The sequence below is a fragment of the Haliotis rubra genome, unplaced genomic scaffold (genome assembly GCF_003918875.1).
Source record: "Haliotis rubra isolate DU_JTF1 unplaced genomic scaffold, ASM391887v1 Scf152, whole genome shotgun sequence".
NCBI lineage: Eukaryota > Metazoa > Mollusca > Gastropoda > Lepetellida > Haliotidae > Haliotis > Haliotis rubra.
The window spans coordinates 1,737,344-1,753,587 of NW_025765470.1; the positions used below are offsets into that span (position 1 = coordinate 1,737,344).

The following is a 16,244-nucleotide window of genomic DNA, read 5'->3' on the forward strand; positions in this document are numbered from 1 at the left end:
GTCTAGGTTGAAAATCACTTATAATCTAAAGAAAGAGTGCAATTGGGGAACGAAAATTGAATGAATAGTAGTACGGTTGTGACATTATTGGTAGCGGTCAGGACATCAGTGTAACAAACAAATGTTATCCCTCTAAAAGTTGCAAAAGATTAAATTCTGAAAGGTACTGCAACAACTATGATACTGTACACGTGGTCATGCTACACAGGCCACTGAATAGATGTCATTTTGCTGTTGATATTATGGTGCAATATTAGTCTCCACAAAATATACTTCTTTCATTCACTTTCGTATACCTTTACTTTTTGTTAATCGTGAGATGGTAACACATATTTATCAAATACAAAGGTTTGGCCAACATATTAGCACCTAGCAAATATTCAAAGTAAATGGTAGCCTTACATATCTCACAGTTAAAGTTAAAACAGTTTACACCCAAAAAATCTTTAAAGGTTGGAATACTGTTACCATAGATGTCCTAACCGTTACCTTTAATTTATAAAGACTACAGATCTTATAGAAAATAGAAACTTAGCGTGATAAATTTGTTTTGGTTTTATTATTTAAAGCAGATAGATAAGTAAATAAAAAATTTATCACACCATGGAACATATTCTTTAAAATTGAAATTTATTAAAGATATGTCCAGACCGTTACTATTATTTGTCCAAACCGTTACTAGAGACTGTGTTTTATGATACTACATCAAAACTCCTTTTGAACAGTAAAATTCCATGCTTAAACTTATCTTAACCCTTAAAGTAATTATAAATTTGTTATATTTCAAATAGTAATGACCAACTTTTTGAAATACAAATCATTTTGTCCAGACCGTTACAAGGACTGTCCAAACCGTTACTTTGCAGAATGGTAACGGTTTGGACAGTAACAATCAAGACAATTGTAAGTAAATCTAAAATAAAAAAATGAATGATCCCTAAAAGATTTCAAAGGACATGCCTTCCACCTCTTCCATTTCTAAGAATAACATATCCATTGAAATGTAAAAAACAAAGAGATATATTTGACACAAAATACATTAGTAGCGGTCTGGACAATTAAGGTTGACACATAACATTTATACTTATTTGATGGTGTCAATTTTCTGCAAAATGTGTTGAATTTCATTATTTCATTTGCTGTCACATCCACAGGGGCTAAGCTCAAGCAGAGACACAGGAAGTAGAATTACAATCCAGCTCCAGGGGAAATTATTGCAGGAATTTCATACACTGGTAAGCGGTCAGGACAAGCATGTTACAGTTTGTAGAAAAAACTTTTAAGTTTAAAAAATTAAATGCAGTTTGAGTATGCCTGTTCAATCCTAACTGGCACAATATGAATTAGTTTGTTTATTTGCATTTATGTTTACATTATTTGTGAACATTGATATTAGGACCGTCACCTCGGACAGAGCAAATCTGCCAATTTTGATCCTAAAATGTGGCTACATATAAAATTTCAAAATGACATGACTAATGATATACCTTACGTTTACTGACTAGTAAACTTCTAAATATGTTTTCTAGCACAAAAAAATCCTTTTTAAGTTAACAGATTTTTTTTATTGTGAACGACAGAAAATACTACCAATTTTGAAAATGACCCATATATCAAGCTATGTTACTGAGACAGTCTTCATTATAACATATTTTCTCACTCCGTAATTCTCAAAGTGTAACCTGGGCCTATGGCCTATATTACTTTTCTGAAATAAACCACCATAAACCACCATTACAGTTTTCAATGATTATTTTGAGAACAATTCTGAACTGGTTCAGTGAGCAGGTGGAATGTATATGTCAATGACTGTGTAATAGCAGTGAACCTTTTCGCTGAGAAAACCTTTATTTCTAGCCACAGCCTTCAGGCCGGAGGAACCTATTTGAACTCTGCCGTTGTAATGTTAGCAATGTCCTAGGCACTGTCATACAAGGAATGTTAAGTCCAGTCTCAGGTTCAATGACCATAATTTGTCTGACCAGCAGATCCTGTTCCTGGTCTGCTCTTCCAGAAGCTGTTCCACAGTTGTGTATCTTCCTGACCCTGCTTAGAGCTTGCACCAGATTGCAACATTGAACTGACATTTGTGTTTAAAACTGATAGCCATTTGCAGGGATGTTAATGAAAAGAGTTTTTGATCTTTCCTATTGAAAATGTCTGTTTGATTGTTATGAAGGGTGAAAAGAAAATCTTTAATTTTCCATTCCTCTAAGTTCAAGAAAAGACCATGATCCAGTAAATTAGAAATATTGATTAAATCATTTTGACTAAGGCCAGTATTGGTGTTGCTCATGGATATTGATGACTTAGCTGAACAGTAAATTATCTTCCAAGCAATCTTATCACCATGAATATCAGGGGTCTCGGCTGTCTTACACACTGATAGTCACTGCACAAAGATTGATTTATACTTATCTTCATTCTGATTCTGTCAGAGAAACGTGATGACTGGAATGACTTCAGTAAAATTCAGAATGTCAGCATAGGATATCAGTTACCATTAAACTTGAATGAGCTTGTACATGGTCTTGAGTTGATCAGTGTTGTGAACCTCTAGCTAATGGAAAGACTATGTTTAACTGTTGTGTTTCCTCTGCAGGGTCCAGTGGTGCGTTGTGAACTGTAGGTGGCGCTGTCAAGCAAATGGCTGTAGCCCAGAATGCTGCACACCTTACCAGGTGAGAACTGACCCATGTTAGATCTTTTGAAATTGTTTTAAATACAGTGATAAGTAGTGCTGGAGTGATTTATCGAATAATCAGTCAATCGGTCAATCTTGCTTCAGTCAGCATTTATCGAGGGCTTGGGAGACTAATTACAATTCATAAAAAATGAAACATTAAATTAAACTTTAGAAAGTATGTCTCTTATTGTTGTTTGTTAATTCAAGACAGAAAGAACTAAAGCTGCTGTTCAACTCATAAAACTGCAATGTAAACAACATACTCCCTAGGGGTGAAACAGTTACCGCTCTTACTACGGTACGGCACATATAGCCGTACAAGACCTTCGGTTCAGTCCATTTCGGGTCGGAATATGAGATATGATCATAATGCAGAAAATTGACAAGAGCCAAACCTAGCTAGATTTTGACAAAATGGTTTGATTTCTGGACATCTTAGAAAAGGGTTTAAAAAGGTTAATAAAATATTTGTACGAAAACCGAAAATACCAAATTTCTGGATTGCAATATGGTATACTGCACCGTAGGCAAAATATCGCGTTTCTACTAATACCACGGTATACCCTTTCACCTCTAATACTAGCATGTGTGTCTCAAAAAGAAGTTGTCTGATCATAGTATTAATCGGTGTCTGTTTCATTTCACAATGTTATGATTGTGTCCTGTTATTGCCCGCGTGAGGTTTGTGGTGGGGTTTACAAGTACAGACGATTACTGATCGAGTATTGACCTCTGATTATTGTGAGCGACATATATTGACAATTGATTATTTTGATACTTGCATTCTTTGGAATTGTTTCCACAACAAATGCAGAAAGTGGGTTTAAAATGTTTACAAGAGCTGGAAGGTCTCGCGTATTGCTTCTAATATTCCCATATATATGATGAACAGTATCTTTAGCTGAAGCTGTGATGTAGCTCTTCAGCCATAAAACATTACATAAATGGAATCTCTTTGAAAGACAGTGGTCTCTCATCGTTTCAGAATACCAAACATGGATCCCAACTATGAGCGTCCAAGGTCTGGGTTGGCTCGAGGTGTGCAGATCACCCAGTTGGAGGATTCTCGGACCAACCCAGAGCCGGTCAATCTGGAGGAGTCCGATTATCTCCTGGAGCAGTACCTGTCTCCAACCAAGCTGGTGAGTGTCTTCTCTCTCTCTCTGTCTCACACCAAACAGTTCAGCGTCACCCTTCTTTCTCAAGTCTAGATTGTTACTGTGTCCTCTGTCTCACACAAAGATTTGAGATGTCTCCGTTCTCCTAGTCTCTCTCAAAAGCTGGTCAGTGTGTCCTTTCTACTGGGCTTCCATTGAGTTTGTCAGTGTCTCATGTACAGCCGTGCAAAAAATAATCGGACACTTGACTTCTCCCATCAAGTTGGTCAGTGTCTCCTTTGCACTGCTCTCCCACCAAGCTGGTCAGTGTGTCGTTTCTACTGCTGTCCCATCAAGTTAGTCAGTGTCTTCTTTGCACTGCTGTCCCACCAAGCAGGTCAATGTGTCGTTTCAACTGCTGTCCCATCAAGTTGGTCAGTGTCTCCTCTGCACTGCTGTCCCACCAAGCTGGTCAGTGTGTCGTTTCTACTGCTGTCCCATCAAGTTGGTCAGTGTCTCCTTTGCACTGCTGTCCCACCAAGCTGGTCAGTGTGTCGTTTCTACTGCTCTCCCATCAAGTTGGTCAGTGTCTCCTTTGCACTGCTGTCCCACCAAGCTGGTCAGTGTGTTGTTTCTACTGCTGTCCCATCAAGCTGGTCAGTGTGTCCTTTCTACTGCTCTCCCACCAAGCTGGTCAGTGTGTCGTTTTCTACTGCTCTCCCACCAAGTTGGTCAGTGTGTCGTTTCTACTGCTCTCCCATCAAGTTGGTCAGTGTGTCCTTTCTACTGCTCTCCCACCAAGCTGGTCAGTGTGTTGTTTCTACTGCTGTCCCATCAAGTTGGTCAGTGTCTCCTTTGCACTGCTGTCCCTGTCCCCAAGCTGGTCAGTGTGTCGTTTCTACTGCTCTCCCATCAAGTTGGTCAGTGTGTGTCGTTTGCACTGCTTCCCACCTTGGTCACTGTTTCTACTGCTCTCCCACCAAGCTGGTCAGTGTGTCGTTTCTACTGCTCTCCCACCAAGCTGGTCAGTGTGTCGTTTCTACTGCTCTCCCATCAAGTTGGTCAGTGTCTCCTTTGCACTGCTCTCCCACCAAGCTGGTCAGTGTGTTGTTTCTACTGCTGTCCCATCAAGTTGGTCAGTGTCTCCTTTGCACTGCTCTCCCATCAAGCTTGGTCAGTGTGTCCCCTACTGCTCTCCCATCAAGCTGGTCAGTGTGTCGTTTCTACTGCTCTCCCACCAAGCTGGTCAGTGTGTCGTTTCTACTGCTCTCCCACCAAGCTGGTCAGTGTGTCGTTTCTACTGCTGTCCCACCAAGCTGGTCAGTGTGTCCTTTTCTACTGCTCTCCCATCAAGTTGGTCAGTGTCTCCTTTGCACTGCTCTCCCACCAAGCTGGTCAGTGTGTCGTTTCTACTGCTGTCCCATCAAGTTGGTCAGTGTCTCCTTTGCACTGCTGTCCCACCAAGCTGGTCAGTGTGTCGTTTCTACTGCTCTCCCATCAAGTTGGTCAGTGTCTCGTTGCACTGCTGTCCCACCAAGCTGGTCAGTGTGTCGTTTCTACTGCTCTCCCACCAAGCTGGTCAGTGTGTCGTTTCTACTGCTCTCCCATCAAGTTGGTCAGTGTCTCCTTTGCACTGCTCTCCCACCAAGCTGGTCAGTGTGTCGTTTCTACTGCTCTCCCACCAAGCTGGTCAGTGTGTCGTTTCTACTGCTCTCCCATCAAGTTGGTCAGTGTGTCCTTTGCACTGCTCTCCCACCAAGCTGGTCAGTGTGTTGTTTCTACTGCTGTCCCATCAAGTTGGTCAGTGTGTCCTTTCTACTGCTGTCCCACCAAGCTGGTCAGTGTGTCGTTTCTACTGCTCTCCCATCAAGTTGGTCAGTGTCTCCTTTGCACTGCTCTCCCACCAAGCTGGTCAGTGTGTCGTTTCTACTGCTCTCCCACCAAGCTGGTCAGTGTGTCGTTTCTACTGCTGTCCCACCAAGCTGGTCAGTGTGTCGTTTCTACTGCTCTCCCATCAAGCTGGTCAGTGTGTCGTTTCTACTGCTCTCCCACCAAGCTGGTCAGTGTGTCGTTTCTACTGCTCTCCCATCAAGTTGGTCAGTGTGTCGTTTCTACTGCTCTCCCATCAAGCTGGTCAGTGTGTCGTTTCTACTGCTCTCCCACCAAGCTGGTCAGTGTCTCCTTTGCACTGCTGTCCCACCAAGCTGGTCAGTGTGTCGTTTCTACTGCTCTCCCACCAAGCTGGTCAGTGTGTCGTTTCTACTGCTCTCCCATCAAGTTGGTCAGTGTCTCCTTTGCACTGCTCTCCCACCAAGCTGGTCAGTGTGTTGTTTCTACTGCTGTCCCATCAAGTTAGTCAGTGTCTCCTTTGCACTGCTGTCCCTCCAAGCTGGTCAGTGTGTCGTTTCTACTGCTCTCCCACCAAGCTGGTCAGTGTGTCGTTTCTACTGCTCTCCCACCAAGCTGGTCAGTGTGTCGTTTCTACTGCTCTCCCATCAAGCTGGTCAGTGTGTCGTTTCTACTGCTCTCCCACCAAGCTGGTCAGTGTGTCGTTTCTACTGCTCTCCCATCAAGCTGGTCAGTGTGTCGTTTCTACTGCTCTCCCATCAAGTTGGTCAGTGTGTCGTTTCTACTGCTCTCCCACCAAGCTGGTCAGTGTGTCGTTTCTACTGCTCTCCCACCAAGCTGGTCAGTGTGTCGTTTCTACTGCTGTCCCATCAAGTTGGTCAGTGTCTCCTTTGCACTGCTCTCCCACCAAGCTGGTCAGTGTGTCGTTTCTACTGCTCTCCCACCAAGCTGGTCAGTGTGTTGTTTCTACTGCTCTCCCATCAAGTTGGTCAGTGTCAAGCAGGTCCTGTTGCATTTGGTCAGTCCCACCAAGCTGGTCAGTGTCTCGTTTCTACTGCTCTCCCACCAAGCTGGTCAGTGTCTTGTTTCTACTGCTCTCCCACCAAGTTGGTCAGTGTGTCGTTTCTACTGCTGTCCCACCAAGCTGGTCAGTGTGTCGTTTCTACTGCTCTCCCACCAAGCTGGTCAGTGTCTCCTTTGCACTGCTCTCCCACCAAGCTGGTCAGTGTGTCGTTTCTACTGCTGTCCCACCAAGCTGGTCAGTGTCTCCTTTGCACTGCTCTCCCACCAAGCTGGTCAGTGTGTCGTTTCTACTGCTCTCCCATCAAGTTGGTCAGTGTCTCATGTACCTGTCTCCCACCAAGCTGGTCAGTGTCTCCCTTTCTACTGCTCTCCCACCAAGCTGGTCAGTGTGTGGTCTGTCTCCATTACTGCAGTGTCTCCCACCAAGCTGGTCAGTGTCTCCTGTCTTGCACTGCTCTCCCACCAAGCTGGTCAGTGTGTCGTTTCTACTGCTCTCCCATCAAGTTGGTCAGTGTCTCATGTACCTGTCTCCCACCAAGCTGGTCAGTGTCTCCTTTGCACTGCTCTCCCACCAAGCTGGTCAGTGTGTCGTTTCTACTGCTCTCCCATCAAGTTGGTCAGTGTCTCCTTTGCACTGCTCTCCCACCAATCTGGTCAGTGTGTCCTTTCTGCTGCTCTCCCATCAAGTTGGTCAGTGTCTCCTTTCTACTAATCTCCCATCAGGTTGGTCAGTGTCTCATGTACCTGTCTCCCACCAAGATGGTCAGTGTCTCCCTACACCTGTCTCCCATTAAGTTGGTCAGTGTCTCCTTTGAACCTGTCTCCCAAGTCGGTCAGTGTCTCCCTACACCTGTCTGCCATTAAGTAGGTCAGTGTCTCATGTTCCTGTCTCCCACCAAGGTGGTCAGTGTCTCCCTACACCTGTTTCCCATTAAGTTGGTCAGTGTCTCTGTTGACCCTTGTCTTCCAAGTCGGTCAGTGTCTCATGTACCTGTCTCCCACCATGTTGGTCAGTGTCTCCCTACACCTGCCTCCCACCAAGTCGGTCAGTGTCTCCCTACACCTGTCTGCCATTAAGTAGGTCAGTGTCTCATGTACCTGTCTCCCACCAAGTCGGTCAGTGTCTCCCTACACCTGTCTGCCATTAAGTAGGTCAGTGTCTCATGCACCTGTCTCCCAAGTCGGTCAGTGTCTCCCTACACCTGTCTGCCATTAAGTTGGTCAGTGTCTCATGTACCTGTCTCCCACCATGTTGGACAGTGTCACCTTTCTCCTAGTCTCCTACCAAGTAGGTAAGTGTCTTTCCAGTATTTACCTTTCCAAGTCAATCATCTTACAGTTAATTTACAACCTACCTAACACACAGTATATCAAGCAACCCAACAACTTGCCCTTCAACCATCATCTTGTGTATTTTGGAAACAGTGGTGTTCATAAGTAGCCATCAGCTGCTAGTCTGGGTTTGAATCTTGGATACACCCAGTCATTGGAGGTACCATCATTGTCCAGAGTAGTATTAGCCTCTATCAACCTGCGCTTGCGCGTTAAGATTTGACAAGACAGACATTGAGGTCAAGCTTGCTGATGGAGTGTCATTGTATCTCATCAGTGTGTTTTGTTGTGCATAATATCAATCACAGGATTGTCTGGTCCAAACACGATTATTTACATTTTACATTGAGTGCAGCAGTAAAATGAAGCAGCAGACACTTGACGGTGTAGAGTTTGGAAGTATATTTGCACCATGTTTTTCACATGCGGTACTGATACCAGAATACATGATGGCAGACATTTCGATGAAAGTTTATAAGAAAAGATGTCAAAAGATATCAGTTTCCAGGCTCAATTTAGCCACATAAAGTTTGCACCAGTGCACCAACTATTGCGAACTGGAACCTAGGTGTGCATGCAAAACGTGCATGTAAAAAGTCATTGATCTTGGAACACACTCAGTACCTCTAAGCCTTATTTACCGTACTTAATCTCTAAACTCTGTGTAGTTAATGACATATAACAGTTTACTTATATAGACAAGTTTATGCATCTGTATAAACTCAATTCTAGTGAAACCTGGCTTTATCTGGGGCAGCTTGCCTTTCATGTCGACATGCACCTTGTGCAGGTTAAACCTGGGCTGCATTTACAAAGCAATCATAGGGCTACGATTATCGTAACTCCCATACTTTAACATAGAGTTAGCTGGTGGTTGTGCTAAGATCGCTTTGTGAAACAGGACCAGGTGCCTTAAATCAAGCCCTGGTTACCTAATTTCAATCATTCTTGTTTATTTGACAACATTTAAGAACACATTTTGTTATCACATGGGCCTACATGACTACTCATCTGAGTATTTAGTGGAGTCATTCTGATGTGGTCAGTAATATCACCCAGGTCTCCTTCTCATTGGAAGATTCATTCTACCTGTAGCAACTAATCAAATTATTCAAATTATTCTTGAGGATATCTGCTGGTTTGAATTCGTAATTAATTCCAATATTCTGGCATGTGTTGAAACTGCGTTCTTTAAACTATGACATCAATGCATCGTATCCTCTATGCATGATATCATAGCGCTGTAAGATATCACCAGTGGTAACATGCAATGTTACTAAGAAAATGCAGGCTTGCTGGCATGGTTGAGACATGTCATCATATCCCAATTGTAATGCTCATGCTGTTGATCACTGGATTGTCTGGTCCAAACTCGATTATTAACAGACTGCTGCCATAGAGCTGGAATACTGCTGAGTGCGGCGTTAAACAACAACCAAAACAAAACACTAAGAAAATGAGGAAAATTTTAAAAAGTGATCATTTTGTATGTCAATTCTTTTTCAAAAAGGAAAAGTCATACAACATCTAGATATTGTAATATTTGTAATAGACAAATGGCTAGTCCATGTGGTTGAAGTATTTTAAACAGAAACACACTGTCAAGTTTACTTTCCATTCAAAACTGGGAACAAAGTGAATGATCTTCAATTGTAATGATCTTGGTTGTATAGTGTGAATTTGGCACGGTAATTAAATATTGTGCCTTGCACAATGAAATGCACACTAACCTCTTTTCCTTTTTTCTTTTGGACAGCAATATTTTTTTCAAATCTAAATAATTTCATTTCATTTCCGAGTTAAATATTTATGAAAACCAGCCGATATCCTAAAGTTGAGCAGATTCTAATTTCTCAGCTGTTTCTCCCACCCCTATTGCTCCTGTTGTAGAGGGTGTAGACAATAACTGTGTGATATTATTTCTAACTTCAGAACATTGACAGTGCTAGTCATGCAGGCCCTCATGCAGAAATGTTATCAGAGGTAGGACCATGTTTTGTTGCAGTAACTGTATCATCAAGCTACATTTACAAACTTCACTGTATCAGTAGTGTGCAAATATACTTCCGACACATCCTGAGCCATGGCTGACAGAACTGTTGCACCAGCTACCCTGTATAATACTTGGAAATTGATCAATATTTTCACTTGTCCTTGAGTCAAGCCTTCCGAAGAAAACTTTCCCATTGTGCAGAAAAACGCAGAAAAGTCCACATTAATCGTGGAAATAGCAACATAAACAAAATACCTCGCTGCTGAAACAGTAAAAACGGTAACGAAAGACTATGAAACTGCAAAATTTGTTGACCTCTACTGCTCATGCACATTACAATCTGCACTTCTTACAAAGATGGCGGACTCGGGAATACTGTGAATTGCCTCGCTTAGAAAAAGTATTGAATATGTTGAAATAACTGCTGTCAATAATTTCATATGAATGGAAAGTAAACTAAACAAGAGTGACTTCTTAGATGGGCAGTTTAGAAGTTGAGTTGATGAAGAATAATGACAATTATTATGGATATACAACTTCTTTTATTCTGTGGAAGCGACGTTTCGACATAGACTGACACCTTCCAAAGAGGCAACAACATCCAGAACCTCTTGCAGGCCACAGGAAGACCAAGGTCGTCCCAGAAGCAAGACCCCTCAGGTGTGGTTTACCACATAGAATGTGACTGCGGTGACCCCAATGTTGGAGAAACATCAAGGCCACTCACCCTCAGGCTCAAGGAACACCGGGCTTCAGTTAGGAAAAATGATTCTAAATCAGCCATTGCCGACCACATCAAAGCCCATCCCTAACCACACCATCAAATGGGACAAGACCAAAACCATTGTAAAGAACCAGTCAGACTACAAAATTCGTAAACTTTTGGAAGCAGTACACATCAAGAAGATAGGATCCGCCCTCAACGGAGATGAAGGATAGTACATTCCCAATGCCTACCATCACTTGATAAAGTAATCAATATATTTCTTGTGTACATTACCTGTTTCATTCCAACTATGTACATCAACCCCATCCATTGTATAAACATCCACCTGGCTTCCTATCAGTTGTATAAGCTCAATCCTTGCATGTCACCCTACCGGCTTCCTATCAATTTACTAAATCTCTCATACAAACGTTGTACATCAACCTCATCTATTGTATAAACAGCTCATTCCTATCTACTGCAACAACAAGTCCTGTATATATTCTCTCAATTTGTTACTCATGTATCACTTGCTTGACAACGACATTAGAACCTATGTCGGAACGTCGCCTCCACAGAATAAAAGAAGTTGTATATCCATAATAATTGTCATTATTCTTCATTCTTAAACAAGAGTGGACACAAGTCTGATGATGATAAATGCCAAATAACACAACAGAAATACTTTAGAAAGGGAATGAAAGCACTCATGTTTGTCCAAGCTGGAAAATTTGTCAACATGGCGTTGAGACTTCCTCTTCCATGTGCGCATGAGCAAAATCGAAGTTGCAGGCTCTTTATGTTTTTCTTCCTGTTTTAGCAATCAAAGTTATTGTTGCTGTTTACTGTTCCAGTAGCGAGGTATTATGTTTATGTTGCTATTTCCACGATTAACGTGGACTATTCAGCGTTTTTCTGCACAGTGGGAAAGTTTTCTTTGGAAGGCCTGTGAGTGTTATCTCCGTCAGAGCTGACATGTTCATTATGGTAAAAGTGGTATCCGAGAAGGACTTATGTTTTGTGTCAGGTTTGAATAGTGATGCAATGATTAGCTCTAGGAATTCTGCCTGATCAGTCATAGAAGCAGTTTTCTTGAGAGGAATTTCTTTTAACAATCTCTCTAACCAAATATATCCATACCTCAGTCATAGATATGGTGATTGTACATCTGCACTCTTTTCTGTAAATAATGTTGATATTGACATGTTGCATTACAAAGCTTCGTACTGTCCGATAGTGTTTTCCAGAGCTGTTACGATTCGCTTGCATATTGGGTGAATTGAACCGTATCCCTTCATGAATCGACAATTTGTTACTCACAATCACAAGAATTGAATATTCATTATTATTTTTTAACACTGAATTTACTTGAATTTGGTGTTATATATCAAAGTGAGGTATGCAAAATTGAACATATCCAAGCAGTTTGGACAATAACCAACACTGTTATATATTGTGGTATGTGGTCCTGTGTGTAGACCTCAGGTCACGAATCAGATGAAGTTAAGCAACTACGAGAGTCCTTGGATGGGTGACCGTGTTTGGCAGTTTGACTCCTGAGAGTTTCTAGGACTAGTCTAGACTTCAGTCCTGCCCCACAACGAAGCACATGTGATACATGTGGTCTCACCTTAGTCAAGTGAGTTTGTTCAAAATTGCCTCTGATCACCCAGCAGAAAATGGGTACTGGGTTGGATCAAGTCATGTGACTTTAACCTTCTAGCACCTAACAGGCAGCTTGGGTTATCTGGGGTAATAATAATCAGATTCTGATTACAGCGTCCACTGAGCAACTAGTCTGATGGATACTAGGCGCTATATTGATGAATTATTATATTTTTCCTTATCCTGACTCATGCTCTTTTGCTTGTCTTCTTCTTCTTGCGAACATAGTGGAACACTTGTATGTCCTATTGAAGCTCCCTTCAATAAAGAATAGACGTAAAATCACTCCTACCAAGAGTTATCTCTCCAGCCGTTTAGGCGGGAAACTGTGGCGCCACCGTGCCCTCATGCCTCACTCTCTCCTTCTTTGCCCTGTGGGCAGGTTGTGAGAGCGCCTGTGTCTCCTATACGGCACTATATCCTTTAATTAATTAGTTATTTTCCTCTATTCTTCTTTTATAGAGGTTTAGTTAGTATCCTACTACAATATGGTTTGTTTATTTAATCGTATTTAGCACTGTTTATTCACGGTATTGTCCGTATTTGTTCAGTTGTTGACATTTCATGATAACCTTTTTTCGTTGTTGGTTTAGGTTCGCTGCTGCAGACCCACGTTGATTGTGCCCTAGCTGCACAACTATATGTACTTCCAGCTATAGCTGTAATCTTTATCAGCTTTTAATTGAAATTCAAATTAATATATAATTCTCCGTACTTAGACGTACTATCAACTATCCAGGTGACTTCCAAGTCATGGGTAAACTGGCTGAGTCCCTCATGAGCTGTCTACTGCGGTTAGACGACTTACTACCATCAAGTGAGCTGCCGGAGGTGTACTCAGAGGATGGGCGTGGGATGTTGTCCGCCTTACTTCGAAGACGTTGGCTTCTACATCGGACAACCCCTCAACGCAGACGTAGAAGACGCCATCCTCTACGCAGAATGAAGCCTCGTCCTGATGCCAGCGAGAGGGCTTCATGTTAAGCCACTGCTGATCTTCCCAGAGATACAGCACGCAGTCCGAGGGCGACAGATGAGCGATCTCCGGACCATATCGCTATCAACGCAGAGAAAGCAGCTCAACAATCATCGCAGACGATGTATAGACGCCATCCTCTACACAGAGAAGGCTACACCCCCCTTAGATGACGACTACAAGGACTCTCTCTGCCGAGATTGTTCCGTTGAGGGTACAGAGACTCTCCGATGATCAACCGATCATCTTCCCAGAGGTTCATCACAAGTAACGACCAGTCAGCTACGGTGACTTCAGCGCAGATCTCCACGGTACCAGAGGTATCTACGATGACAACAGATGAGCGTCCTGTGGGCCACGTCGCTATCAACGCAGAAAGGGTAGCGCTACTACCACCGCAGACCTTCAAACCGGGGGGACCGTATGCAGGAGATGAACAACATTACGGCCTGGAGTAGAAGTCACAGCCCACAACGAGGTCCCGAGCCTTCGCAAAGGTTCCAACGCAGACGTCGTCTCTGAGGGACCCTCCATCAACGTGACATCTGGCAGCAGATCTACACTACAGGCCAGCCTTCGCGAAGGTCGACTCCACCATCCCCTGCGGCGGACACGAACGATCAGCATTCGCAAAGGCGTTCGCGAAGGAGGAATCGCCATCCCTGGACTCAGATGAAGCCGCTGAAGGAATTCTTTCCCTGGCGAAGGAACAGTCGCCATCCCCCCAGATGTGGAATCAGCGTTCGCGAAGGAGAATTCTTCCATCCCTGGCTACAGAATCGGACGACAAGCGTTCGCGTAGGCGTTCGCGAAGCACCAGTCGCCACTCCCCAAGTACGGACTCAGTTGAAGGAACAGTCGCCATCCCCCCAGATGTGGAATCAGCGTTCGCGAAGGCATTCGCGAAGGAGAATTCTTCCATCCCTGGCTGCAGAATCGGACCACCAGCGTTCGCGAAGATGTTCGTGTAGGCGTTCGCGAAGGACCAGTTGCCATCCTCCACATGCGGAATCAGCGTGGAGAATGCTTCCATTCCTGGATACAGAATCGGACGACCAGCTATTTACCACGTCGATCTCGCCGACTTCCACGCAGATCCCCATACAGGTCTCCAGCGAAGCAGAGACATCGCAGTACTTCGTCTCGCTACTGGACGCCACATGCCGTCTACAAGCCTGCGCGAAGGCATTCGCGCAGGCAATCTACAACGCAGAAACGCCGCAGAACGCTACATGTCATCACCACCGAGCCTGCGCAAAGGCATTCGCACAGGCCAGCCACAAGGTAGAGACGTCGCAGTACTTAACTGCTTAACAGAACACTACATATAGCCTACAACTTGCGCGAAGGACGGCGCTATCTTCATAAACTGTCAACAGATAAAGAGCCTAATAAAGGATCTTCAGGCCGACTACCTACATCAAGGGCATCAACGACTCTTCGCAGATCATCACGGGAATCACCATTCGGTATATATTGCCAGGTAGGCAATTCCGGACTACTAGACGATTATCTACATGCAAGGCGCCATACAGTCACACCAAACGACCACCACGCAGATCACTACGCAGATCGTCGAGGTTATTCAACTAGGACACGGAGTAGCGTCATCCTAGGAGGGAAAAGATCTTCGTCAATACACAGACTGAAGATAGGTCATACAGTACAAGAGACGTACTTTTGCCAGAATTCATCACTAGCTCGGATCTTCAGACAGAATCCAGGACGGATTCACAAGATTGATATATCTACATTAGAAGATTCATGGCCTTATAGAGATCTTCACCTTCGTACAGATCTGCAGACATTCTCTCTGACGGAGTTCAACAGCAGCCTTGCTACAGCTAGGAAATTACATACTCGTCACTGATTCCCTGAGTGAAATTTACAACAAGTTCAGCATTAATTCTACAATTACGACGCTTCATTGATGTAAGCAGTCTACAAGCTGACAACGTGAAAGTTTAATTGAGCCTATGTATAAAGACGACGGCATTATCTTCAAAACTGAAGTAAGAGTCACAACAGCCAGGAAAACAACCTACCCAGCATCGATATTACGCGGCGAAACATTTGTGCGTTTATCATTTAACCCTCGACACACGTGGTCACTCGTGTAACTTCGGAAAACTATGGACAAGACCGACGATTGATCAGATATCAACGACGGCACTAGATTCTACAAGGATCTTTTTCCTGCTACACCGGTGACATCACAGCGCGGCTAGCCTAAAGAATCAAAATGCTTTGTTTTGATTGGACCACGAGGGACAACGCCCTGCGCAGAAGTCGGACGTAGTTCACAGATCAAGAAATGGGTTACAAGTGACAACAACATGTCAGCGAGCGAGCAACGCCTCCATTACAGTCCAGTTAGACTGGACCTTCGTGATTTGGCTGCCTTCATGAGGTTACAGACCCCTCCTGTCATCATGGAAGACGAGGGCGTGGCAGCCAGGCGATGTTTACATAGAGTTCGCAACGATGGCAGGCACAGAATCGGCCATCGCTTCATTCCTTACAGACACGGTAAGGGTGTCAAAAGCGTAGGATATAGATACAAGTTCTTGTATCTCAAGCACTTCTCTCTCCATTTTTACTACGAAGTAGCGGAACCTGTTGGTTTTCGCAAGTCAGCACAAGACATGACATGCAGAGAGAATTACAACTACGCCCACTATTGGTCTTCATGAATATACCACCGGAAGATCCAGACAGGTTATAACCCATATCTGTATATGGTGAACAAGTACAAGACGCATCTCTATGGGGACGCATCTGTCCTAGAGTGGGAGCACACCTTGTCAACAATGTGTCAGCTGGGATATGGACCATAGCAGAGACGATCTGCACTTCCATATGCTGGAAATGAAAGCAGCGATAAATGCCATGCTCCACCGGATCAGCTTTTTTATAAA

General features: G+C 43.6%; 1 protein-coding gene across 1 annotated transcript in view; it reads left to right on the forward strand.

Moving 5' to 3' along the window:
* LOC124270510 (leucine-rich repeat-containing protein 56-like) overlaps positions 1-16,244 on the forward strand; it is a 76,971-nt gene that overhangs the window by 22,933 nt on the left and 37,794 nt on the right. The window contains 2 exon segments of the mRNA XM_046705528.1: positions 2,603-2,681; positions 3,672-3,828. Of these exon segments, the coding sequence (XP_046561484.1) occupies positions 2,647-2,681; positions 3,672-3,828 (192 nt within the window). The 5' untranslated portion in view covers positions 2,603-2,646.